Consider the following 27,228-nt stretch of genomic DNA (forward strand, 5'->3'; position numbering starts at 1 on the left):
GTTGTGATTCCTCCATCTTACATAAGAATACAACCAGAGAAAAAGTGGCCATAGATTTTAGGATTAAAAACCAGTTTCTGACATGGCCTCAAAACTGTGTGTAAAACTGTGTAAGACTGGGAACAGACAACTTTTTGTGAATCAGTATTGTAAAGACACTGATAAAGACTGATCTGTAGGAACCACAGAGACATAAGGACGACTTACACCAGGTCACAGTGGTAACAAAAGGGGACAGAGTGTATTTTACAGCAGGTTAGAGCCTGGATTCGTGCAGCATGGACTTTGGCTCCCTCATGTGGAAGAACGATGGAAGGACTCCAACAACAGGCTAATGTTAGTGTGTTTACAAGTTGTAATCTCATGGACAGGACAAAAACAATCACTCCTATAATTTCAGGTAGCTGTGGTCCAATTTGCAGAACATTCAGACTATGATCAGATGAGTGCCGTGTATGAAAAGATAGTTTTACTTAGTTTACAAAATAGACTAATAACTAACCCATTTAATGGTCCACAGAGAAACAGATAAAAGCATTTTTTCCCCGTTTCCAGTCAAACTCTCAGAGGAGCAGTGTGTGTAAGATTGAGGGGGATTGCAGATTGCAACCAGCTGAAACTTCTCCTGGTTAGAATTCATTCAGCGTTCATTGTTCAGGAGGTTTTTACCGTGAGCCGAATTATCCACAGAGGTCTCCTTCTCTCCAAAAACAAACAGACCAGCTGACTTCAACTCGTGAAAACACTGAATAAAGCTGTTTCATGTTATAAATCAGTGTTGTTCCTGTGCAGTTCAGCATGTCGGAGACAGGCACCTAGCCCAACACCTACCAATGTGTGTTCACCTTATTTCTGACCCAGACATTCAGGAGATTTTTACCATGAGCCGAATTATCCACAGAGGTCTCTTCCTCTCCAAAACAAACAGACCCAGTGATTTAAACCGGTAAAAACACTGCATAAAGCAGTTTCACGTTAAAAAGTTGGTGTTTATCTGATGCTGTTTGGCATGTCTGTGTCAGGCTGTGAGTCAAGCATCTGCTATTCTGTGCTCACTTTCTTCTCTGATAACTTAAGATCCAGATGTTCAGGAGGTTTTAACCCATAGCTGAATTATCCACAGAGGTCTCCTTGTCTTCAAACAAATGAACCAGGTGATTTAAACTGGTAAAATCACTGAATAAAGCAGTTTCACGCTAAAAAAAATCTGTTTATCCAACGCTGCTTGTTACAGAGGGGCTGCTAACTACAGTAGCCGACATGAAAATGTGAATGGCTCTATCTGCAGCCAGTGTAAGGTATTCTGAGGTAACAAAAACACTACAGTTCTTATTTTCAGGTGATTATAAGCCAAAAAATTACACACCTATATTCCATTTCTGCCAATATATGCCCCTAACATCGGTCATACACCTGTTCTTTACAGTACAAGTTTGAAGCTTTACTGATTAGGCCATTACACGTTTACTGAGAGAGAAAGATATCACAGTCCTTTAGGATATCTTAGCTTAATTAAACTAATCTCATGTTAGCTGTTTATCATATTAACGTGGTGCAGAAAGAATGGTTAAATAAATTCAGTTTGTTTACTGTAGAGAAAGTTGTGTGCATTGCTGTTAAAAGAAAACAGAAGAAGAGTGCGGAGAGATATGCACACACTTCAGCCAAACAATTTATTATTGCATCACAGTTCTTTTACATTTCCACAATCACAAAACAATCTTCCCAACACTCCCTCAACATTTCAGCCCTGCCTCTGCTTGTGTCTCGGATTTGTCTTGCAGAACACGTACAAATGTCCCCTCCGTCGAACAAAGAAACAGTCCTTGCAGCGCTTCTTCAGGGCAGACTTGGTTTTCATCCCTGCAGAGGGCTGGACACAGGGAAGATGCTGACACTGTCCCAACAGAGACGGTCCACACTGTGCGGAGGAGCCAGACGAGGGAGGCTGGATGGAGCTGACTCTGGCTGATGACAGGAGTAGTGTGCGTGGAGCTGAGGTGAGGGTGCAGAGACATCTGTAAGCACTAGCTGCAGGTGAGGAGAAGCTCAGATGTAGCCGGCTCATCTGGGCCACTTGGCGAGTCAGGGAGGAAGCCAGGTGCTTCAAGAGGAGGGGTGCCATGGTGTCAAGGGCTGCAGAGAGAGACAAAGAGAAGTCATATATAACTGCAGCTACAAATCAAACTTATGTGATATGAAACTACATTTTTTGTGTCATGTTGTGATTCTACTTAAAGGTCCAGTGTGTAGGACTGAGGGGGACATGTTGGCAGAATTGTTATTTAGTATAATAAGAATGTTATCTTTAGTGTATATTCATCTGGAAATAAGAACTGTAGTGTTTTTGTTACCTTAGAACGAGCAGTTTAAATCTACAAAGGGCACGTGTTTGCCATGAGATTAGCCATGTTGCACAGGCATGTTGCTACAGTAGCCCAGAGCAGACAAACCAAACACTGGCTCTAAATAGGGACATTTGCCTTTTTTGCGTTTTTGCCTCATAGTTAGCAGCCCCTCCGGGACCAGAGCGTCCCAAAAATATATATATTTTTTAAAACATGAAACTACTTATTGCAGTGTTTTTTATTGGTTTTAAAAACGTGTTCTGGGGTGTCGGTGGCTTAGTGGTAGAGCAGGTGCCCCATGTACAAGGCTGTTGCCGCAGTGGCCCGGGTTCGACTCCAGCCTGTGACCCTTTGCTGCATGTCACTCCCTCTCTCTCTCCCCCCTTCATGCTCATCTGTCCTATCGATTAAAGGCTAAAAAATGCCCGAAAAAATATCTTTAAAAACGTGTTCCGTTTGTTTTGGAAAGGAAAATACCTCTGCAGGTCATTTGGCTCCTGGTAACCGCTAGGGGTGGAAATCACCAGAGGATCCACAATATGATATCATCACGATGCTTAAGTCTTATTGCAGTTTTAAATATGTTGTGATATGCTGAGTATCGCAACAAAAGATATTGTGACATATCCCGATTTATAACCTTTGTTTCAACTGTAAATTTCAACTGTTCAGCTCACTTAAGCCATTTTTTTTTTTACAGGCAATTGATTATATATTTCTAATAGGCTACCTAAAGTTTAATTTGTATCTGTAATATCATTCATTTATATAATTAAAAACAATGATACTTGTAATGTTGTAACTATATCAATATCTGGATCTCAAGTTATCAGAGACAACAGGTGAGCACACATTAACAGGTGCTGGGCTAACAGCCCCTCTCAGACATGCCAAACAACATAGGAGAAACACTGATTTGTAACGTGAAACTGCTTTATTCAGTGTTTTAACTGTTTTAATCACCTGGTCTGTTTGTACTAAAGAGGAAGAGACCTCTGTGGATAATTCGGCTGATGGTAAAAATTTCTTGAGCACCTGGATCATAAGTTATTAGAGAAAACAGGTTGGCACACATTAACAGGTGCTGGACACCCGCCGAAATGCCAAACAGCATAGGAGAAACACTGATTTGTGACATGAAACTGATTTATTTTGTGTTTTCATCAATTTAAATCGCCAGGTCTGTTTGTTGTGGAGAGGATGAGACCTCTGTGGATAATTCGGCTCCTGGTAAAAACCTCATGAACAATGAACACTGCAGAAAATCTGACCTGTGGAAGTTTTAGCTGGTTGCAGTAATGAACGATGAATGCCCTTGGCTGCTCCCCGTCACATTCAAATATTTTTTTTCCTCAAACGCCAAAATATAACTCACCACGACATTAATCAGTATATGAAAGTAAATGTAAACATACCAAAAATAGTGCTGCTTCATCAATATAAATATCCCAGGTGTCAATAGTCAAATCAATACTGCTCAGCATGTGTATGAATCATGAGAATCTGCAACATACGCATACAGCAAGCTTCCTAAAATATTTAGCAACTTAATGTTAAGTCATGTGGAGCTTTACCTGACCCTGTATGACATATTTAAAGCTGTTACACATGTAAACACTACAGCCTGACTACACTGTCAGACAGCCATGCAACATGCCAAGGAGACAGCATGTCAGAGTTGACCTGATAGCGCCAGTACCAGACATAAAATCGGTCCACACACTGGTCCCAGACATGACACAGCCTCATAACAAAACCACAGAGCGTTAACAAACCTTTCAAGTATCCCCTGAAGCTTTAAAACAGGGAATATATCCCTGAATGTTGCGTTTTATTCGGCTCAACGCGACCGTGGTGCTCTTCTCGCTTACAGGACACAACAGCTTCCGGTTAGCGATAGCGCCATTGAGTTGTGTGCCCTCAGTTTAGCCTGTCAGACAGTTTCCTTCTCCTGCTTTGCCTTCTCTTTCCATTAGCAGACCCTAAAATGCCCTAAGTCTTACTCGTTATGTTTTATTACGTCTACTTAAATATTAGACTTTAACTGGAAATCTTCCTAGCGTGGAATACCGTGGAGAAGTGTGTTGAACCTGTGAAGCAAAACTCAGGAGAATAAAAATTCCACAAATTGCACTCCGCAAAGCACCATGGGAGAACAGGCTGTTGTAAACATGGCGGCCGCAGTGGGCAGACTTCTGTCCTTCAGTAGAAATGCTAAGGTGCTCGCTTCACCTCTGAGGCTGACAGCTGTACCTGTTCACCGCTACAGTGTGGAGGTGTCCAGCACCGGGGAGGCCATCACTCACACCGGACAGGTGAGCGTTAACGTGACTCTCTGTGATTGTGTCGTAACGGTGTCACCTGGTGCCCTGACGTTAGCTTAGCATAGCTGCTAGGTCCATTACGCCCATTATCGGACAGCCCTCAAAGTGACTAAGTTCTTTTCCCTTTTCCTCTAATATTTGGAGTTCGGCCATTGTTTGTAACACGGCTAATATCCACTGTGATAACATGTAGCTTTGTTTGAAAGGACAGCTGATGTATTTGCTCTTTGGTGGTGCTAGCAAAACATAGTGCCCTCAAACGGACCTCCAAGTCAGCAGCAAAATAAGATGTTGTAACTTCACTGTTCTCCTCTCAGGTGTATGATGAACAGGATCCCAGGAGAGCCAGATTTGTTGGCAGACAGAAAGAGGTAAGTTATAACCAACTCACTTATTTATTTATTCAAAGATTAGTTTATATTAACATATTGAAATCACAGTGCAGGTGCAGCTTTAGAAATGTGTCAGGTTTACATTGGTGCATCTGACATTTTATTCAGAAAAGACAAAGTAAAAGTACAAAGATACTTATCCTAAAACAAAGGAAAAAACTAAATAAAAACCACATTAACTTTAAGGATACTATTTCTTTAATATATTTATTCCGACATTTAAAAAAAAAATCAGAATATATTGTAGACAAATAAAACCCCTACAAAACAGACAAGCCATAAATCATTAACAGACTTACTATGAGAAACATAAGTCAACATTTAATGTCTGAAAAGGAGTAGGCAGAAGTCCTAATCCCAATCCCAAACCACACTACTCCATCACTAACCAAACTACTACATAAATAAACTCTCCTCACCATCGATCAAACACACATTTACACCACTGCTCTTCTTAATACTTGAGAACCAATATTATCCCGTGAATAAAACAAATATGAAAACAGGAATTGAGAATACAGACAACAGTGTCACTGAGTGTGCTTTATATTCCCTCTGATCATTTCTGTACCTTGTGGAAATACTGTCTTTGTACCTCTTTTTAAAATATACGTACAGAGAGAATGTACTAACACTAAACCTAAGGGACGTTTGAACTTACAAGCACAAACACACACTGAATGTATTAACACACAAATGGATCAGAAATCATCAGAGTTGGGAAAGGAAAACGAGAAATAGTTTTCAGCCCCTGTATGGTTCTTTACTTTCTGTCATTTAAGGTGTACAGTGAGAGGCAAGTTCATTAATCTAGTCTCCTGGGGATGCTGCATGTTGTGCTCTCCAATAATTGGAAAGCGTTTTGTCGCTGCAGTGTTTCTTACAGTGGTTCAACTTCACAGTAACAGAAGTCATATCCGTCTATGTCCATATTCTTGGGTCCCTCTCAATTTGCAAGCTCATTGTCCTTGAGGTTATTACAGTACTGTATTTCCAAAGTTCTTCTATCACTGAGCAGCTCCAAAGCATGTGCAGGAGATCACCTTCACAGACTTTACTTCACTGACACAAGGCAGAAATGTTGCTGTCAGTTTTATGTGGCCTGTAGGGGGGGTAATATGTTCTGTGAAATATATAAAATTGGATTTGCCTAAGCTTTGTGGAGATGAATACAATCTGTGTCCTCCTCACTTAAAACACACCCTATAAAACAGGTAAGTTGTCATTAATGATGCCACATATGTGAGATGTTAGTGCTTTGGTTGTACTACATGCCCTGCTACACAGATAGATAACTCATTTATTTTAAATGTAACCAGTTAACTCTGAGTGAGTTGAGTCTTGTTTGTGAAGTTATAATACGTGACAACTGTTGAACAACGTGACTGTCAGTGGTACTTTTGTATCGTATCATACTGATATTTAAATCTGGTCAACATCGACATCTTGTTCTGAGATCTATTTCTGATCCCTGTGTCACCATATGCTCAAACAATGAATAGATGTTACAGAGGGTAGCCATCATAATCAAAACATCCATTAAAGTCTCATTGTGTTAGTTCAGACTCTGTGTTGGGTCCCTTTCCCCCGTATAAACCTTATATCACAAAGCTTTTAACGACAGAAATCACGTTTTATGTGTCAAGGTGAATCAGAACTTTGCCATCAAACTGGTGGCAGAGGAGCCAGTGACCGACATTGAGGCCAGAGTGGTGTCCTGTGATGGAGGTGGAGGAGCCCTGGGTCATCCCAAAGTCTACATCAACCTGGTAAGAGCCTGTGCAGACTAATGTGATGACATCATACCAGTCCATTTGACTTGATCATATTAGTGTGATAATCCAGCCAGAGCCTCTCAGTCATTTTCTGTCATGATGGCTGTTTACCATTTCTGTACCAGCAGCCAAATACTGTGTGAACTGTGACTCAGATTATAGTGTTCATGTGGTTTAATTGTGTTGTGTTATATTTTATATTTATTTGAAGCCGGGGTTTGAAAATACCCCCTCCTCCTGCAGCTCCCCCCTCTCTGTCCTACGCCCTTCCCCACCAGATGACCACAGCATATCCATGTGCTTCATACAATAACCTAGTATTTCCATACACTGATTTATTGAATCATGTTTTATTGTAGAGTTGCCTGCAGCACGTTTGCTCAGGCTCTACTTGCTCAGCTCTCTTTCTGTTTATCAGACCTGCGCCTCGCTCCCAGTCACTGTGGACAGCATCGGTAAACAACCTTCAGTCAACAGCTGTAGCAGCTTGAATTCGGCCACCGCAAACCCCCCAGTGCTAGGTGTCACAGTAGTGGCTCTCACCTGTGTAAAGGCAGCAACAGAAAGTTTGCTAATCTGGCAGGGAGTCGGGGCTGCACTGGCTGATTTCAGATTGCTACAGCTGCTGACGGGGGGTGTGTCTCCAGAGCTGCTTCCTGCTCGCCTCCCAGCGAGGTGTTCTGTAGCGAGGGGAAGTGAGAGGCGGAGGACACACTGTGATTTGAGGCTTCAGCTAACGTCAGCTACATAAACATAAACTTGAATCTATAGCTCCGGTTAGCAGGAGGCTAAACTATTAGCAACATTTATGCTCCATCTCTGAAATGCTTTGTCGATATCGACACATTTCATTTAGTTTATTGTCGGACTCTCTTTTTTTATCAGTCTGTCCTATATTAATGAAGGTTCATTAGTACGGTTTGTATTTCTCTGTAATGTAGCACAGTGTTAACAATGTTACTGATACTATTCTTTCTCACACCTTCAACTCAAACCACCAAAATATATCATTTAATCATTACATTCATATCAGAAACATGCAGGAGACTAGTCCACTGATGGACCCTGATGAGGACTGTTGGTCCACTGATGGACCCTGATGAGGACTGTTGGTCCACTGATGGACCTAAGTGATGACTGTTGGTCGGTTTTACAAAGGTCCTGAATGATAGATACTAACTGATGTTGTTTGTCTCTCTTTCTGCAGGATAAAGACACAAAAGTGGGCACGTGTGGCTACTGTGGATTACAGTTCAAGCAGAAGCATCATCACTGAAACGTTTCCTCTGTCTTTGCTTCTCTGTGTAAATTGCCATATTGGTTAATAAATTATATGTTGTCCGTCCGTCTGTCTGAGCGTGAATTCTTTTGAGTGAAGCCTGTTTAAAGCGACGCTGCAGCACTGATGTCGTCTATAAAAACATATGTGCAGGGAACATATGCAAATGTTGCTTTGAGGATTGTTTATGTGAAGGGTACACATTAAATTTCCTCAGTTTTTGGTGATGTAGTGCAGCAGTGTAACTGAATCTGGGTTACTTATCCAGTGTGATTGTTGGGTGCAGTTCCCCCTGTGCCAGGCAGGGGTCAGCAGTGTCCTGCACATGTGTTTGCTCTGGTTCAAAGACAGTGAAAGGCTCTTATGTTGAGAAATAAAAGTCAAGTTTTAGATGTTGTTTTCCACTGCACGAACCAGAGCTGTGGTTTGTGTGTAGTAAAGCTTTAAATGGTCTGAACTCTAATAAGAGCTGATACAAGTTGCACTGCAGCTTAAAAATCTGCCTCATTGTTATCTGCATTAGTTTTTCCTGCATCTTGGAGCACATGCATAACTGATCACTTGTGATAACAGTGCTTTGAACTCTCCTATATCAATAAGCAGCTGCGCTCATGAGTTGTGTTTACTGTAAGGAGCAGTGAGAGAACCTTAGCATTCCTTGTGCATCGGCCCCTCGCAGCCTGCGATGTAGAGTCTCGCTCTGCCAAGCCTGGAGGACATCAGGAGGGAGCCAGCCTGATAAGACACAGTAGCGCGGAACAATACATGTTTGAAGAAGATCATATATATATTTCATCGGGCTTATTCTCCATAGACCTCTGCATGCCAAATTGGCCTGCGCTTGGCTCAGGCTCCAGACAGCACTAGCCTGTTCTGTCCCCAGTGATGCAGCCAGTGGAACTGCATTTTCCACACCATGGAGCTCAGGTTGGGAAGAGTAGTCAGGCTGATATAATTGGCCCTGGTGACTCCTGGAAGTGAAGCTTATGCTGTAGTTAACCTCATCTATAGTCAGACCACTTTGGATGATTGAAGGGGAGAGAGGTGCATTGTTAAAGCGAGGCAGGCGAGCCGGGTCAGTGTCAGAGAGCTGACTGGTTGGTTTTGCGGTTGGTAAGTCTGAGTGGTTCAGAGGTGGTGGTTGGTTGAGTTGGAGGCGCTGCCGGGGGCAAAATCTTCAGATGAAACTGAGCATATGAATTGAGCTGAATTAAACAGCAGTGTGTTTTTGTGCTGGATTTAACCGTGCCGTTTAATTATTCACCGCTCTTAAACACATCAGCCGGAATGATAGAATATTCTTTAACATCATATATGTGAAGTCAATCCAGATTATGGAGTTGGATTCAATTTGCACGCAGAATCATTCATGGGTTCAACCTTAAACTGTCAAATCACCGCAGGGGTCTTTGGCTACATCCAGTTATCCTCTTTCTCTCAGTATGATATTAGATAATAATTGCAAATACAGCTCTTAAGCATAATGTGACCTGCACTGTTGGGTCAGAGCAGTCAGACAAAGATGGGCTCAAAAAGGACTGTAATCATATTGAAAATCTGCTCACTGCTGAGCCACACAATAGATAATGGAGTTAAATGCCAGTGGATTCCTTAACACAGCGCCCCTCCACAACAATCACTCACTCCACACAAAACATCCTCCTCGTGGCCGTAATTGCCCTATTAAAATATTTCTCCTTGAAGATGTGTCACATTACAGACCCTCAGGCTCATTATGGAGCTCCCTGCAGCCAATTATCTGAACCTCCGTGTCTAGAAGCCACTGTGACCAAAAGGGGCTCGTAGGCAGATCTGGGAGCAGCCCGCCCTCCTCAAATCTATACTTACTGTACGAGAGGCAAAAACAGAAAACTGACCTTTGGTCATTGTCTCGGGGCGACTCCACTCAGCTCCACTTTAGAGTCAGGTGACAGAGCTTCTGACCTTTACCATGGAAATAATGACTTGTACTTGTGCCAGGAGCTCAGAGGGTTACCGCAGGGAGCGAGACACCTCTGGCGACATGTGACAGTTTTTGGAGGAGAGAATTTGCACTCAGCACTTTGATAGCCCCGGGAAACCAAAGTGTGTGTGACAAGACGCAAGAGACTTAGAGCTGTGTGTATATGTATGCCAGAGTGTGTGTATGTGTGTGTCGGGGTATGCGACAGAGGCACAGACAGTGTTGAAAGGAAATAGGTGTCAGACGGAGGGTGCAGAGAGGAGTAATTTGAAGTTGTCAATACTTCCTGTGCAGACATTCCATCTGAAATTATAAAAGTCGAGGTGATTTGGAGAAAGGGCCGCAGAGCGCAGAATGAATGGAGCCAACAATTAATTCAACTGAAACATTAGTTTTCTGAGTGGAATAAAATAAGTTTTCCTCTCGCCCCCGTGTCAGTTCTCCCATAAGACACAAAGAGCCAAATAACTGCTGGTGGTGTGAGCCAGACAAGTAAACAGTGGCTCTAACATTCCCCGACCTGTACAGCAACACACTGAGGCTTAATCACATTATATGGCCCAGGGAGCAGGCCTTCGTGTCAGACTGGCTGTTGAGTGGCTCGCTTGTGTGTCGAGAGCAGACAGAGGTGAGGTGAGACGAGTGGAGGGAAGGAGGGAGGGAGAGGAGGTGNAGGCTGGAGGAGTAGAGGGGGAAAGTGTGAGAGGTCAGTGGAGGAAGATGAGTGTGAAACAGGGAGGTGAGAGAGATGATGGAGGATAAAGCTCAAAAGTAAAAATGTAAAAATCTGACATGTTCCCAGTTTTGATGGTGTTTTGCATCATAAGTGTACTTTTTAAAACATCTTTATTAATTTTGAAGTTCACACCAGCATTCTTATACCTAATTACCAAAATAAATGTTTATGTGTGGTTAGGTTTAGGCACAAAAACCAACTGGCTATGGTGAGGAAAAGATCATGTTCAGTCACTCAGTTTCAGGGGCACTATCCCTGCTAGAAAAGCAGCGATGTCACAGTAAAAAAAAAAAAAAAACACTTTTCGTTGCGCAATTCCTGCAGGAAAAGCAGCGATGTGTTGGTAAAAAACATCCACTTTTTGCACAATATCCTCTAGAAAAGCAATGATGTCTCTGTAAAAGACAACTGCTCTTGATGGCACAATTCCCACTGGAAAAACAGCAAATTGTTGGTAAGAAAAACAAACCAAAACGACAACAGTGGTTCATGCCACTATCCCGGCAGGAGATGCAGCAGTGTCTCTGTAGCGACAACCACTTTTGTGTTATATTGCCCGCTGGAAAAGCAGCAATGTCTTGGTAAAAAAAAACAACAACTGCATTTCGTGCCACTACTCTGGCAGGAAATGCAGCAATGTCTTTCATGGCACAATAGCCGCTGGAAAAGCAGTGATGTCTCTGTTAAAAAACATTTTTTTTGTCCCGGTATCACAGCATAAAACACAGCGATGTCTCAGCACTTTGGTGCCTAAAAAGTCGCTGGAAATGCAGCAATGACTCGCTAAAGCACATTTGCTTTTGTTGTGTCTTGGTCTCAAACAGTGGTCTGCAGTTAGGCAGGCGTCACGCCTAAGTGACACGCCATCCACCATGTCCTCCGCCTTGTGCTGAGAGTCAGCTCATATACTACTCTACTTTACAAACAGTGATACGATTTCTATGAAATGTACAAATGTATGTGTGGTTTGGAGAATCGTACAAAGCCAGCATTTTCTCCTGGTGACTGAACTGCTATTTTTAAACTTTACACAAGTAAGCGACGAGCTGGTGAACACTGAGGAGCAGTTAGCTGTTAAAGAACACGACAGAAAAAATAAAAACAGAAGCAAAAGTAGAAAGAATATTGGACTTACATTTCCCAGGTAGCCTGAAACACGGCTCCAGAGAGGCAAAACATTTCCTATTGAAGGTTTATTGTTGAGCTCGCTCTGATTTTGAAATGTAAATCCAAACAAATCATTTTAGTTGATTATTAATTCAATGAAAACTGAGTGAAATACTAACATGGTTGTACAAACACTTTCAGATCTGAGGGATTCTCTCGACAAAAAAAGGCCATTATTTTGAACACCTAGACGAGGGATTCAAAAAAGTCGTATTAGATATTAAAAACAAGAGAACATGGCCCTTTTTTGACGTTCAGAATAAAAGTTAAGTAAGCTTTAATGCTCAGCATATATATAAATGTATATATAAATGTACTTCTGCAGTATTTCCAATGCTCTGTGCCCAGGAGACGAGTCCTGTCTCAAACAGCTGAAGGTGAGAACAAGTACAACCTTATATCTCTTAACCCCTCTCAGCACCAGACTGACCTCTTATCTGACTGCCACTCTACTTCCTTCATGACGCCAACACCTTCTCCTTTGAAGTCAAGACTTTTTTAGAAGCAAACACTATTGCATATTTTCTAACACGTGAAACTTGGACAGAAAAAAAGAAAAAAAATTGAGTTAAAACATAAAAAATATATTTGCAGCCAACCACAATGAGATCCTGTCGGACAGCGAGTGAAAGAAAGAAAACTTTACCGAAATAAGAAGTCAGATGTCATTATTTATCATCCTAAATCTTACTTATTTATGAGGCAGAAACAGAATGAAATTCTCGGTTGAATTCATGCTGAATTATTTAATCTGAAATGGTTAATTCCATACAAAGCCCAGGAAGATCCCTCCTCTGTTCTGATAAATACTTTATCACTGTGCCTAAATCGAAAACAGGAGGAGGAGGAAGATGGGGGTGAAGAAAAAAAACAACTTCTCACTGTTTCTTGTTGGGCTTTGTTTTAGAAAGTGTTGGTTGAAATGTCTTCGGTGCTAAATTTGCAAAGTTTTCTTCAATAATTGAAGTTGATGGAAATGTATTTTTTATAAAACATTTAGGCCTAATGATGCCGGCCTTATTTCAGTGATGTTTCTTATTATGGGCTGTATGAAAAAATCACCGAAGTGGATAAAGATGTGACACTTACTTAAAATTACTTAAGAGGTTTTATGAAGCATTTTGCGCGTGGTGGATTTTCTTGCAGTCCCAGGTTGACAAAGTCAAAAGCCGCCTAATGAAAAGGGACGCATCGCTGATTGCAGCTATATCTGGAGCCGAGGTGGAAGTGGCATCGATTTAACAATTTAGCAGCACCCTCCTCTGTGTGTTTCCATTAGTCACGGCTGAATACCACCCACTTCCCCCCTTTCACTCCCTCAAAACACACACACACATGCACACAAACACTCACGCACACACACACATATGCAAAGCTGCTGAGGTATATTCCACTATTCCTGGACTGGATTTACATCATCTGAACTGATACCACGGCTGGTTCCAGCACGGTGGACGGTTGATGTAAGGGCACACTCAGAGAACTTTGCCATGCTACGGAATACACCTTTTATTTTTGTGACTCAGTGCATGTGCAGGCGATAGTGCAAGTGTACAATACTGTATATTTTCCATGTGAGAGAACCGTACAACCTTACCGCAGGAACGTGTGTGTGACACTGGTTTGTTTGAAGATATTTGACCATTAATGGAGCCCATAAGAGTCTGTAAGTTAGAGTGTCAAAATGCCAAAATAGGATCATACATTGATAACTGACCGTTCGCTAAACCCATACCTTCAACAGCAATCGTCCAATTGTAGTGTAGCAGCCGAAACGGGGAACACAAGTCTGTCAAACTTTGGATTTCTCTGCATGTTTATGGGACCATATGTTAGGGGTGGGAAAAAATCAATACAGTATAGTATTGTGATATTTTTGTGCGGCAATGTCGTATCGCCACACAGTGCCAAGTATTGATTTTTTTTAAATATAAATTATAATATGACAAATGAAATATAACCAATTGCTTTTTCAGTTCACCAGATACATTTTGCTGCAAAAAATGGCTGAAAACTTTGTCTTATTAAATAAAACAGATTTTGACAAAGTAAAAGTTAGAAAAGACCAGACGAAACAATGTTTGTCCTCTTTAACGTTAGCTGCAGTCATCAGAATTCTCGGCTAACTAGCTTCCTACCTGCAGTAACCAAGCATTGCTTCAAAAGCTTAGGGACGCATCATCTGATTACAACATCAATGTCGCATTACACGAGGAGCACACCCTCTGTTGCATTTTCTCATTGTGTGAAAGTCAGGGATGGATGCTAATTAGAGTTTTAGCTAACGTTAGTAGCTCCTTACTGGGTTTGTGTAGGTCTACACTCCAGTAACCTGAGCAAGCGTTACCTGGGATAGCATTACATTACATTACATGTCTTTGATGCATTGGTTAGTCATCAGTATCAAGTGCTAATTTAAGACCTTGAAAAGTCAGCCAGACACATGGAGCTATTAGCTTAATTAGCAAGCCAGCTGAAGCTAATGAAATCTGCCACCAGCACTTTATATTTCAGACGGCAAAATCAGATCAAATCAAATCTGGTTCTTGGCTAGAAATGAGAAATCTGGTTTGTCTCGTCTGTCTGGACGGCCCGTTCTCATTCCCAACTTGTCAAATACCTCCGCTCTGTCAGTGATTGCGCATCAGACGCAGAAAGGCATCTTTTGTGTCGCTATGATACGCCACCAGGCAGCATCAGTTTGTAACGACGCAGGAAGGCAATAGTTTGTAACGCCGCCGGCAACAACGCAATATGAAGAGCTTGAAAGTCCCTATGGGATGGGTGGAAGGTGAGATGGGTCCAACAAACCCTGGACTTTCACCCGGGAGCCGGCTGTTTGCTTCCCGTATAAATGTTCACCCAAACCATGATGTTTTTTTTCCAAACCTAACCACGTACTTTTGTTGCACAAGGAGAAAAAAAAGTAAAAACAAGGGTTTAACCTACGCTGTAAATAGGGTTGCAACAGTATGAGATTTTCACTGTATTATAATTTTCTGGTTTCAGAAAATGTCACGTCACGCAGTGTCATGGTATCACAGAATTTATGTTATTATCAGTCAGAATGATCCTTTAAGGAATAAAACTTAAGGGTTATTTTTGGTCGAACAAACATTTAATTACTGTAATTGAACTTTGAACCCATTTTGTTAATGTTAGTTTGTGTAAAAAATCTCCCCTCAAAAAATAACTAAAATAAAGGGGAGATTCAACGTCCAGTTGCTTTTACAATAAGCCTCAACTTTTATATCCCGGTATACTTTAAAACGCTGCAACCCTTAGTTGTAAAATGTATTTTAAAAAAGACTGTTTGCATCTAACAAGCAGAAACTATACATTTCCTGTGAAAATGTAAGTGTACTTTGAAAAGTCACAATGCATGCCGTCCCTGAACGTCCAAAACTGTCACAGGAGGGCACGCAGCGCATCATATTTTGACAGGAAAGTCAACTGATAGAGCAGCAATATTTTACAAGTTGGGATGAGAATATGTTGGTTGGTGGGACCCATTGTTTCAACAATTACTAAAAAAATTGAATGGCACTGTTATCATTGTAAATCCATATATGTGAGAAAAAAAAGTTTGACAGACGTAACAGTAACTGAGGGGAATGGCGTTTAGTCAACGGTCAATTGGTCAAGTCACAACAACAAAATATAGACTTTCTGTTTCAAGTCCATCAGTCTTTGAAATATTCCGTTGACGGTGCGTTGGGTGGACTACAAAGACGACGTCGACCTAACAAGTTCAAAGGACTGTCCGGGTGTTCTGCTGTCTATCACGCCATCATTTAAGCCTTTCCACGCCTCAGCTGGTTTGGGCTGTTGGAAAGGAGGACCGTGGAAAACTCCGTCCACCCATTCTCTGAGCGTGGCGACCGGTGACTCCTGTTCCCTGTCTGCCTTGGTTAGCGCCATATTTGATGGATACCCAGGAGAGGAGGACCCAGCTGATGACAGCATGCAGGGAGGGTACTCTGGCTGCAAGCTGCCGTCCAGAGACACAGCAGTGTGAGCGATGGACCAGATTTTGGGCTTGGTGTGTGTACTTCGAGGGTCTGGGTTGGAATAGAAGGGGCTGTTTTGCTGTTGGACCGGCGTGAGTTTGGGGCAGTCTGGAGACAATCTCTCTTTCCCGTGCAGTGCGTCTAGGTTGTGTGTGAGATGCCCACGTGGGCGGTCTGTGTTTGAGTTTGCGTCACTGTCCTCAGGTAGAAACTGTGGCTTGGGTTCACAGTCAGAAGCGTCTGACTCCAGCAGGTCGAAGTCCTCAAGGTCACTCTGCAGGTCTGCACACTGTTGATCTGCAATAATGAATCACACAGATAACACTACGTCCACGCAGGCTATTTAAACTTTGAGCAAATCTGGAAACAAGAGAAATGTGCTGACAGACTGATTCAGGCCACACTTACCAGGAAGGTCTTTCTCATTTTTAAGCGGCTTCTCAGCTTCGTCGCTGTCATCGTCACAGCCCCGGTCGTCAGAGCTTTTACAAGCCCGCGGTGACCACGTCACCTTGTTCTCCTTCTTCAGCCTCCTGCGTGCATTGGCAAACCATGTAGACACCTGAGGGAGGGAATGGAGGTCAGATAGGAACAAAAAATCATACACAGGAATGAAGAGAAGACAAAGACAGAAAGAGCAAAAGTAAAAGTGAAATAAGTGAACAAAATAAAAAATACAAATAATTTAATACAAAATGGACTGAGGGAAAACAAGTCAAAACTCATAGTGCCCTTAAATCTGTAATATTTTACTAAACCTACCTGTGTAAGAGTCATCCTGGTGATGATGGCGAGCATTATCTTCTCTCCCTTTGTGGGGTACGGGTTCTTCTGGTGCTCCTGCAGCCAAGCCTTCAGGGTGCTGGTGGTCTCTCGGGTGGCATTTTTACGACGGGAAGCTCCGTCAGAGCAGGAATACCTGAGACAAACAGTGACAATCAAAATCATACTCAGCAATACTGTGCTGAAAATAACTGGAAGACATTTGTTATAAAGAATGGCTGAGCATTATTGACTTTAAATCATATATTAATGAAGTCTTAGCAGAGAGCTCACACCATAAAGTACCAAAAACCCCTCATATAACCTTGCACCACTTCCAGATACTAAGTCCCAGTATGGATATAATAGTTAGAGTGTAATACTTGCAGTGATGCCAACACATAAAAGAATATGAGGTCACTGCAAATGAACCACAGACACTAGGAATATTTTTCATCAGGGAGTCAGCAGTCCAAAGTGAAGTGAAGATATTACAGTTTAATTTAAGAGCAATAAAAGCAATAATATGCTGCTTTCACTTACCCATATCTGTCATATGGATATTGTCCAAATGTATATTCATAGGGATAGTAGGCAGGAGTCTGAGATGTCCCCACAGAGGCAGCTCCGTCTTTGGGATCAAGTGGCCCCTGGAAATATCGGTGTATTAAATATTTCAGCTTATTTTCACACACATGCTTTCTGAAATTAAAGAAGGTCTTTACCCTGAAATTACCCTCTTTACTTTTATTATTTTAATCTCATATAAGTACAATATTCACATATAATTGTAGAGAATGCGCCAAAAAAAATGAGAGTCATTTTTACAACCTTTCACGTGTCTGCCAAAAAGAGCGACTGTGCGCAATTACGCATTTTAAAATAAAGGCAAAATGGCAGTAATAATGAACTTTAAGTGAAAGACAGAACTCACTCTGGAGTAGAGAGCGGTGGCGTCGCTGGTGCAGGTGTTATAGTATCCTTGGCTCTTTGGATAAGTTCCGCTGTAGACTCCGATGCCGGTGCCAGAGGTGAGCTGGTGGGCCGGGGAGCGCAGCACCGGGTGTGACGGAGGCGTTCCCGGCTCCAGACAGCCGGCCAGAGAGCTGGAGGTCATCAGAAACTTTGGCAGGAGAAAAATGTAAAATTAAATTGATTTGTCCCGTGACAATATCCGTGAGGAAGTTACTGAAATGTGTTTTCACTCAACCGGAAACCAGTGAAAAGGCGTATTAAGTAGTTTGGACTGCAAAAAAAGTCTGCAGTCAAAGTCAAGTTCTTCAAGTCATGATTTATTTTGTGTTCCTTTTATCGCTATGATTTATTATATCAGTGAAAAACGTTGCGTATTGTGGCTTTAATTATTTCTAGAAAGGAAAGTAGAGATGCGCAGATAAATGCTGCCGTGCCACTGATTATTGTGGATATTTTGACAGCTACAATCTGTCATCTTCAATAAGTTTAAAAATAAAAAACATGTTAAAATACTGACAGTACCTGCGGAGTGGTGGAGTAGGAGTATCCCAGCTGAGAGTAAGCCATGACTCAAATAAGATCAGAAGCAGGAGCGCAGACATCCAACAGCATCCGTGCCGAGGGTGGACTTCAGCCTGTGACTTTAGTTTACAGCTAGTTTGCCGGTCAACTTTTTAAAATGTGGATATCATCTACCGCGCAGACATTTACGCACCACTTTCATTTTACGCACCGCGATTAACAATCTCTAAAAGTAACTTCTTGGCTTCCTCTCTGCTTCATCCACCAGGCTGCTGCAGCTCCTACAGCTTCCCTGCTACTTTACAATCCAAGGCGAGTGTGTGTGCGTGTGTGTGTGTGATCAAACCATGCATCTCCCTGTGATGCGCTCTTTGGTTTTAAGGCGCGTCTCTCTGACGTCAGCCCTGTGTGTGTGTGTGTGTGTGTGTGTGTAGCCCTGCGTTCATATCAAGATGAAGAAACTCACCTAATTAATTCCCTCCCAGTTTTCCTTCAGCTCTGATCCAGGAGAACAGCTCCACGCAAGCGCACATGCAACCCCACCAACAGTCCCCAGGCGTAATGAGAATGTGATCAATTCTCCTTTCCAAATAAACACACACACACAGCTGCATGCATGCACTCATACACACACACTCCTACACACTCGGTGCTATGGCCAGAGGGGGGATCAGGAACGTGATGCCTTGACACCACATTGACACGAGATGATTGATGACTACAACCTGATATTAGCATAATCGTTTTGCCCTGTAGTTTAGATAACTTGTCACCACGGAGAAATCTCCCTGTCATCCACATATTCATGAGTGGGGAAATTTCAGGTCTCCTCCAAGCAAATTAATCAAAGAATAAACACTCGGAGCATTCCCTTGAGTAAGCACCTTTACCAACTGAATGGCTTGTCATGTTTTTAATAACAAAGTCTTAAGCCGTCCTGGTGAAGTGGAAACATTTCTCTCATTTCTCCTCACCTTAAGATCTGGATTCATTTTTTATAGGAAGGGGAGGATGAAGAGTAGGGCAAGTGTAAAAGGGATGGGGAGTGATGATAGAGGAATTTATGGTGTTAAAAATAATTGGATATTTCAGTGCAAAAGTGACAGAGGTAAAAAATTATAGGGTTAGAAGGAGAGCAGGAGCTAGGGGTGGCCTGAAGATGATTAGGGAGAGGAGGTCAGAGATGGGAGGGGCTTTGTAACTTCATCCAATCCCACATTATTTATACTTTTTTTAATTACAAACAACGGTTAAATTGATTAAACAGCTGCATTGCAAAGACGACTTTTCTGGAAGCTGTCTGGTAGAAACCTTTCCAAAGTCTCAGTGGGTCATGCTACGCAAGCATCATGCTATTGATTTGACCAATAGTCAGACATCTGGTCTCATATGGAGCTGTAGCGCCACCTGATTTAGTTCAGATATATTTACACACAGGTGCAGAGTCTTGCAGCGGGTCAGGTACCCACGGGGAACACGCAAAACAGCCATGGAACAGCCATGAGTAAAAATGAACTACATGCAACTGGGTTCTCCGTTCTTGAATTCCAAATCCACCTCATCCTCGGGGTGCAAAGTTTCATGGCTGGAGTCCTCCACGTCGGTGACCAATGTGACCACGGGGTCAAAGGTTACTCTTGTGTCACTGACTTTCAAAATAAAAGGAACTGCAGCTTGATAACAGTGATTTAGATGTTAGAATATTACACATATACTGCACAGCTTTTTACTTTGCTGTAGTATGAAAAATAGAAAATAGATTTTTGTTCTCACCCGCTGGTCACCGACGTGGAGGACTCCAGCCATGAAACTTTGCAGCCCGAGGATGAGGTGGCAGCCTACATGGAGGTCAAGACACCCAAGGAGGATCCTTTGGAGGTGTGATGGTGGTGGAAGGAGCATGCTAACATGTTTCCTAACCTGGCAGTGATTGAATGTTTTCACCATCCAGTCAAAGAGACGTCCAATTCAAGAACGGAGAACCAGTCATGTGAGGGACTGGAGCCTGTGTGTGTTTAATCAGGGTCGCAGGACTTTTATTAACGGGTGCGGCTTTGACTTGGACATAATGACAGGTAACATGTTGGTTCTGGTGCTGAGCTTAACAGGTATGGATGCGGGTTTTCAAAAATGGACTCGTGCAGGACTCTGCTCAGGTGTAATTTGCCAATGTGGCTTCTTACACCTGGGTGTCCTAGCAATGCTGTAATGTTACCCTTTTTCCACTATCACTTTTGGCCGTGCTGAGTCAAACAATAGTGTGCCAATTTGTCTTTGTCTTTCCACACCGCACTAGAGATGGACCTTCTCCAGAGCAGGGCCCAAAGCATACCCGCCTGTATCCAAGTGGGTAGCAAGGATGTCTCGGCAACCATAGCCAACTCCCGTTCCCCCTGAGCAACACATTCTCACTCCGACCTCGCCACGTATCGACGTTTGGTCATGGACTTTCCACATCAAGATATGACGTGCAAGGTACCCTGGGTGTGTTGGTTGTTGACGTTCTGTTGTGTTTGACTAGCCAATCTGGTCTCACTCCGAAGTCGCTGAATACCAGCGCTTGGTCAGTGACTTCATGTCTTGACGTGGAAAGTCACTGACCAAACATTGATATTTGACAGTTGGAGTGAGAATGTGTTGGATTGGCAGTATTATTTTTTTGTAGTCCAGAGAAGATGTTAATAATGTTGGGGACAGTCTCTATTTGTAATAAAATTAAATATCAGAATAACCCAACCCTCATCACTTGTGTACACTTCCGTTTATTGGAGGAAACAGAGAGGGGAATCAAAATGGGAAATCCGTGAAAGGTTTTAGAGAGAAAGAAGAACTAAGAGACAAAAGGAGAGTCGAGTAAAAAAACTTTACATGTAAGAAACATAAAGAAATGAATGTGGAGAGGAGGGGAGGCCCACTGAGGCAAACCTGGGGAGCAGAAGGAACAGTTAATAGTCAGGGGATCTGAGATGGAGCGAGGGGATGTGGAGGGGTAAAAGGACAAAATATTCCCAGTGCACCCAGAGTAAGGCTGGAACAACAGAGCTGCATCACCAGAAAGCATCTCGGCCCCACCGGGGAGAAGGCATCTGTGTACCGGCGCTTGATTGACATTCCATTTGTCCCGTGAAAGGTGCTCATATACTGAACACGGACTAACTGTCTCTCCCTCATCTGTACTCAAAGCTGGGAAATGAAGTTATCTCCCCACGCCGGCGCCGCACGTCTTCACACAAAACACGTGTCACTCACAGAGAATGGCAATTTGTTTAGCCACTGACAACGAACATGACTGTGTTTAATCTTGGTTTCATATAGTTCACGGGGAAAATAACTTGTGAGGTAAAGATGAACGAGTGGAGGAGAGGTTCAACTCCCCAGCTTTTGTTACCCTCCACCCTGGTAGAAAGATTGAATATAAAGCGTGCACTGTACACGGAGGGGCAAAGATTATGTTATTTCCCTCTTTTTGAATATTCAATTCACTAGTTACATATTAATATATGGTGTGTTTATAAATTTATGGCATTCCTCCAGTATATATTTCTTAAGGCTCTGCGTTCGTTAGACCGTGATTATATCCTTCTGATCTCGCTCCCCTAACATCAATCATTCATTCAAGATGCTCCTCTAGAAAAAAAAAAAGAGAAAGGAAACACATTCCTATTCTCTCCTTCCTGCATCCAGCTGCAGCTATTATGCAGTAGGTGAGGCGTGGGGGTTAATGATAGAAGCATGTTAATGTGTGAGGAGGAGGAGGGCGAGGCGGCGCACAAAGTGTTTGGATGAGGGGGCCAAACAACTCCAATCACAAGTTCTTTCAATCACAGTGCGCCGCATTTGAATATTTTCTCCCTTAAAGTCTGAAATCTATGCAACTTTAATCACTGTTTAACATGTAGATGCTTTTTGAGCCTTCATCTTGGTTTAAGCTATTTCACCTTGAAACAATATCTCAGTGGGCGGTGCTGAAGGGCCCACAGTGGAGCGAGAATGCTTCAACAACCTGAGAGAAAACACAACTTTCTTAAACCTTGTTTGGTCAGAGTGGAGAGAAAATAGTTCCCTGTATATTCTCCTGCTTAAAAATAGAATTAAAGGACAAATTTAAATTTGGGGAAGTACGCTTATTCGCTCTCTTTCACTCTCCTGCCCGTTCTCATTCCCAACTCGTCAAATACCACAGTTTTGTCAGTGATTCTGGCGTCAGACATCAATTCAAAAAGGTCGTGCAGCCTGGTATCATACTGCTCTGAAAGGTGTGTAAGGCTGCTTTCACACCTGCCCTGTTTGGTTTGGTTCAGTCAAAGTCAAGTTCATTTGCCCCCTCAGTGCGGTTTGTTTGGGCAGGTGTGAACACAGCAAAACAACCGGACTGAGACCTTCTTGAAGAGGTGGTCTCAGTCCGGTTCCAAAGGAACTCTGGTGCGGTTGGTTTGTGGTGAGAAGGTGTTCCGACCTGGATGTGAAGCAACTGCAGTCACATGACACATTGTTTGGGTTAAACATGAGCATGTTACAGTCCTGGAGGATTATTAATGTGCACCTCCTCCTGTACTGCCTTAATATGCACATTCAGCACATCCAATGCATCAAAACATTGTTTTCTAGTTGGAGCCGCGCCTCGTTTTCAAACTGTATGGTTTGACTAAAATGAACAATGACAGCAATATAGTCCACGATGAGCAGCGCTAAAATCAACCTGCGTAGTTGTCCCTCCATTGTGACATTAGAAAGTGTCACATTTATCTTGCAAGTGTACTCTTCTTCAACGTTTGCTTTACTTCCTGGATTTTTCCCACATGGAAATTCTGACCAATCAAGAGCAGCTTTCTCACACAAGGCATTTGATCTGGTCCTCTTGTAAATGCTGCCGTGAGAACACGAACCAACTCTAGGCAATTATACAACTTTGGAACAACATGAGTCCCTGATTCAGACCAGAGGAGACCACTCTAGGGCTGACAGCAGCCTTAGATTCGAATGCCGCCAGATGGCGTCAGTTTGAAACACTGCTCATAACAACATAATATAAGGAGCTGGAAAGTCCCTATAGGGCGTGCAGGAGAGGTGGTGGATGGGTCAAACAAACCTTGGACTTTTATCTGGGAGGTCACTGTTTGCTTCCTGTGTAAACGTTGAGCCAAACCATGATGGGGGTTTTTCTAACCACATGCTTCTGTTGCACAAGGAAATAAACGTAAATAAGAGGTGTCTGTTTCAGTTCAGAGGAGGACCCAAATGCAGACCAACAGGCCGTTTGAGTCTTTGAAAGAAGGCGAGCTTTAATGCAGCTGAAAACATCCAGATACAGGGAGGCAGCTCAAATCCCAAAAGAAAGCAGAACAAAAACCAAACTGAAAACCAACCAGGAAAAACATGATGAACAGGGATGAGCACAGGATGAACAACAGATGAACTGACAAAGGGAAACACACAGGTATATATACACAGAAAACTAATCAGAAGGACGAGACACAGCTGGAGGAGGAGGACACGGGCAAAAGGAGGGAAATGGAGACTGGCTGACAACAAGGGTGGAGCACACAAGACTAATACAGAACAGGTGTGAAGGGAAGACTCTGGGAACAGGGAGGAACTAACGAGACAGGCAGGACAGAAACAGGCGGGAAAACACACAAAGACAGGAAGTAAAACTAGACACGACACATGAGGAGAGAATCTACAAAATAAAACAGGAAGCAAATTAAATATGAATAAAAACATGAAACATGGGACACAAGCAGAAAACTCAGAAAGTTCATAGGATAACAGAATACAAACAAACCAGGATCATGACAGTTTTATTGACATTGTAAGCCAACATCATCCTCACTGTGACCTCGTCACATGTCCACGTTTGGTCATGGACTTTCCACGTCCACATATGATGTCCAAGGTACCCTGGGTGTGTTGGTTGTTGACGTTCTGGGACGCCGTGTCAACTTCAGATTGTTACATGCATTGTCTGTTTTCAAAATACGCTTCTGTTTTCACAGGAAATGTACAGTTTGCAAACAGTCTCTTTCAAAATAAAAGCACTATGTCAGTACAACACCGCGTTTAATGTTTGTTTTTCCTCCAACAACAAACACACGTGGTTGGGTTTAGGAAAAAAGAACAGTGTTTGGCTTTAGAATCTTACAGGAAGTGAACACCGCTATCCCGAGGGGATGTCAATGTTTGTTGGACCCATCCACCACTGCTCCCACACGCCCTACTCAGACTTTCGTCGCCTTAACTTTCATTCTTGTTGAGCCATGTTTCCCCCTGACACCGCCGAGCTCCGTTAAACTTTAATGGTGACCAGCCACGTATCATGCCGATTTGTCAGTGTCTGACACGGCAAGTCACTGGTGGAGTGCTGGAGTGACACTGGGCTCTGTAAGTTTATTTGGAAAAGACTGTGCGCATCTAACGAGCGTAAACTTAACATTTCCTGTGAAAAGTGTATTTTGAAAAGACACAATGCATGTACAGGCTGTGTTTTTGTGGGGTGGGGACACGACCCTCCTGCCATACTCTCGATGGCTCTCTTACAGGTTGTGTTGGTTGGTTGTTTGTTGTGTTGCAGGAGCTGAGAGGAGGGTCTGTGGCTGTCAGTCTTGTTTTCTCTCTCTGCCTGAGGACAGCTCTGGGTTCTTCTTTGTTTTACACACACACACACACACACACACACACACACACACTATACACTATAGTTGTATTATTTGATTTAACTTGTGTTTTTGTAAATACATTATTATTATTGTCAGTCAGCTTGTTCTTGTTGTAGCTTTTGAGCCGGGCTGTGACAAATTTTTCCGGCTTGTCCGACTTGTCCGGCTCCTAGACCAAGAACTGGAGTGGACACAGTGGATGGTGTTAAATTAGATAATAAGATATTTATTGTCACAAAGTAAACACCTGAAAAATAACATATGGAGTGTGGCCAATCAGTACATAAGATGTGTGTGAGTAAGTGAACATAGTGTAGTGTGAGGTGTTGTGAGGCGAAAGCAAAAGGAAAAGCAAAGACCAAAATGGATAGAGGAGTAAAGTCCAAGCAACACTGGAGCTGGGCTTTAATTCCCCAGAAGCTCTCGGCCCAGGTGCTCTGAATCAGCCGCTGTGCTCCTGTGATGCCTTCAAGAACAGGGGAAAAAAAGTCACTGGTGAACCACAACAAACTCAGCACGTGAGGGGCCGTCACACGCCATTTTTCCCATCCTCGTGATTACATTTCAAACAAAATAACGTGGTGGGGCATTATATGCTGGACTCTTTATTGACAGGGTCTAGGGACTTCGTGTAGCCTCCACTGGTTGCACCTCAGAAACAAGAGTGCAGGAAGACTCTGTGCCCAGCCAGGAAATCGTACCAACAACTAACCCCAGGACATATTGAGGATACGTCATGTTAATTAGTCAGTTTTAGCTGTATTGGTCAATATACACTGACCATCGACTTTATTAGGTACACCTGTTCAACTGCTCATTAACATTGAGTCATGTAGACATGGTGAAGACGAGCTGCTGAAGTTCAAACGGAGCATCAGAATGATGAAGAAAGGTGATTGAAGTGACTTTGAACGTGGCATGGTTGTTGGTGCCAGACGGGCTGGTCTGAGTATTTACTGGGATTTTCAGCACAACCATCTCTAGGGTTTACAGAGGATGGTCCCAAAAAGAGAAAATATCCAGTGAGCCAAAATGCCTTGTTGATGCCAGAGGTCAGAGGAGAATGGCCAGACTGGTTCAAGATGATAGAAAGGCAACAGGAAGTCAAATAAGCACTGGTTCCAACCAAGGTGTGCAGAAGACCATCTCTGAAGCAACAACACCTTGTCCAACCTTGAAGCAGATGGGCTACAGCAGCAGAAGACCACACCAGGTGCCACTCCTGTCAGCTAACAACAGGAAACTGAGGCTACAATTCACACGGGTTTTCTCACCAAAACTGGACAATAGAAGATTGGAAAAACCACATTCAGATGGAAGCATGGATCCATCCTGCCTTGTATCAACGCTTCAGGCTGCTGCTGGTGGTGTAATGGTGTGGGGGAGATTTTCTTAGTACCAACTGAGCATGGTTTAAACACCACAGCCTACCTGAGTATTGTTGCTGACCGTGTCCATCCCTTTATGACCACAGTGTACCCATCTTCTGATGGCTACTTCCAGCAGGATAACGCACCATGTCACAAAGCTCACATCATCTCAAACATGACAATGAGTTCACTGTACTCCAATGGCCTCCACAGTCACCAGATCTCAGTCCAATAGAGCACCTTTGGGATGTGCTGGAACGGGAGATTCTCATCATGGATCAACTGTGTGATGTCATCATGTCAATATGGACCAACATCTCTGAGGAATGTTTCCAGCACCTTGTTGAATCTGTGACACCAAGAATTAAAGAGGGGGTCCAACCTGGTACTAGCAAGGTGTACCTAATAAAGTGGCCAGTGTGTTACATTTGGACACAGCCAGGCTGTTTCCCGCTGTTTCCAGTCTTTGTGCCATACCTGTCAAGTTTTGGATTTGAAAATAAGGGAAATTTTCCGGCGCCCGCTGCGGGCCGTCCCACCACCCCAACCAAGCTCCAGTATCCCTTACATGTTAAGACAGGTGTACAGGAAATCTAAAATGACCACTTGTCAACCAGACCCGCTGTCGACACTAGCCTCGTGACAGCTGCCTCCCAGGCTACTGCAGGTGGCAGTTCTCGCGAGGCTAGTGACAGAGTTCAGTTTGGAGAGGCAGAGGGCGAGGCTAGTGACAGAGTTCAGTTTGGAGAGGCAGAGGAATGTTTCGTTTTTTAAAATTATATTATAATACGGGAGATTTACGGGAAAATACTAATACGGGAGGACGGCGGGAAAGAGGGGTAAAATACGGTAGTTTCCCAGCCAAAATGGGAGACTTGACAGCTGTGCTTTGTGCTAAGCTAAGCTAATCAGCTGCAGGCTTATATTGACTGGACATACATGAGGGTGG

General features: G+C 43.0%; 3 protein-coding genes and 1 long non-coding RNA gene across 5 annotated transcripts in view; 2 read left to right on the forward strand and 2 right to left on the reverse strand.

Annotated features, from left to right (window-relative positions):
• Positions 1-27,228, forward strand: part of LOC126384516 (uncharacterized) — a 632,363-nt gene that overhangs the window by 501,748 nt on the left and 103,387 nt on the right. For both annotated transcript variants that reach the window (XR_007569301.1, XR_007569300.1), the window contains exon 2: positions 20,084-20,131. This is a non-coding gene — a long non-coding RNA (uncharacterized LOC126384516). The remainder of the gene's footprint in view (positions 1-20,083; positions 20,132-27,228) is intronic.
• On the reverse strand, positions 1,659-2,133 carry mrpl36 (mitochondrial ribosomal protein L36). The gene has a single exon (XM_050035614.1). It carries the CDS (start codon positions 2,123-2,125, stop codon positions 1,745-1,747), a length of 381 nt encoding a protein of 126 aa, XP_049891571.1. The 5' UTR covers positions 2,126-2,133; the 3' UTR covers positions 1,659-1,744.
• Positions 4,471-8,184, forward strand: ndufs6 (NADH:ubiquinone oxidoreductase subunit S6). Its single transcript, XM_050035599.1, has 4 exons — positions 4,471-4,663; positions 4,990-5,043; positions 6,711-6,833; positions 8,047-8,184. Exons 1-4 carry the CDS (start codon positions 4,496-4,498, stop codon positions 8,113-8,115), a joined length of 414 nt encoding a protein of 137 aa, XP_049891556.1. The 5' UTR covers positions 4,471-4,495; the 3' UTR covers positions 8,116-8,184.
• Positions 15,593-18,601, reverse strand: irx4b (iroquois homeobox 4b). The gene is made up of 6 exons (XM_050035517.1): positions 18,254-18,601; positions 17,691-17,879; positions 17,300-17,406; positions 16,757-16,913; positions 16,403-16,556; positions 15,593-16,291 (listed from the first exon to the last, which is right to left on the reverse strand). Exons 1-6 carry the CDS (start codon positions 18,296-18,298, stop codon positions 15,708-15,710), a joined length of 1,236 nt encoding a protein of 411 aa, XP_049891474.1. The 5' UTR covers positions 18,299-18,601; the 3' UTR covers positions 15,593-15,707.

This window comes from Epinephelus moara, chromosome 22 (genome assembly GCF_006386435.1).
Source record: "Epinephelus moara isolate mb chromosome 22, YSFRI_EMoa_1.0, whole genome shotgun sequence".
Classification (NCBI taxonomy): domain Eukaryota; kingdom Metazoa; phylum Chordata; class Actinopteri; order Perciformes; family Serranidae; genus Epinephelus; species Epinephelus moara.

What these genes read in the sequence shown, in the direction of transcription:
- mrpl36 (XM_050035614.1), bottom strand. Translation starts at nt 2,125, where the DNA reads ATGGCACCCCTCCTCTTGAAGCACCTGGCTTCCTCCCTGACTCGCCAA.
- ndufs6 (XM_050035599.1), top strand. Translation starts at nt 4,496, where the DNA reads ATGGGAGAACAGGCTGTTGTAAACATGGCGGCCGCAGTGGGCAGACTT. An exon ending in CCATCACTCACACCGGACAG is followed by an intron (nt 4,664 to 4,989) that starts GTGAGCGTTAAC and finishes TTCTCCTCTCAG; the next exon opens with GTGTATGATGAACAGGATCC. An exon ending in TTGTTGGCAGACAGAAAGAG is followed by an intron (nt 5,044 to 6,710) that starts GTAAGTTATAAC and finishes TTATGTGTCAAG; the next exon opens with GTGAATCAGAACTTTGCCAT.
- irx4b (XM_050035517.1), bottom strand. Translation starts at nt 18,298, where the DNA reads ATGGCTTACTCTCAGCTGGGATACTCCTACTCCACCACTCCGCAG. An exon ending in TATCCATATGACAGATATGG is followed by an intron (nt 16,914 to 17,299) that starts GTAAGTGAAAGC and finishes TGTTTGTCTCAG; the next exon opens with GTATTCCTGCTCTGACGGAG. An exon ending in AAATGAGAAAGACCTTCCTG is followed by an intron (nt 16,292 to 16,402) that starts GTAAGTGTGGCC and finishes TCATTATTGCAG; the next exon opens with ATCAACAGTGTGCAGACCTG.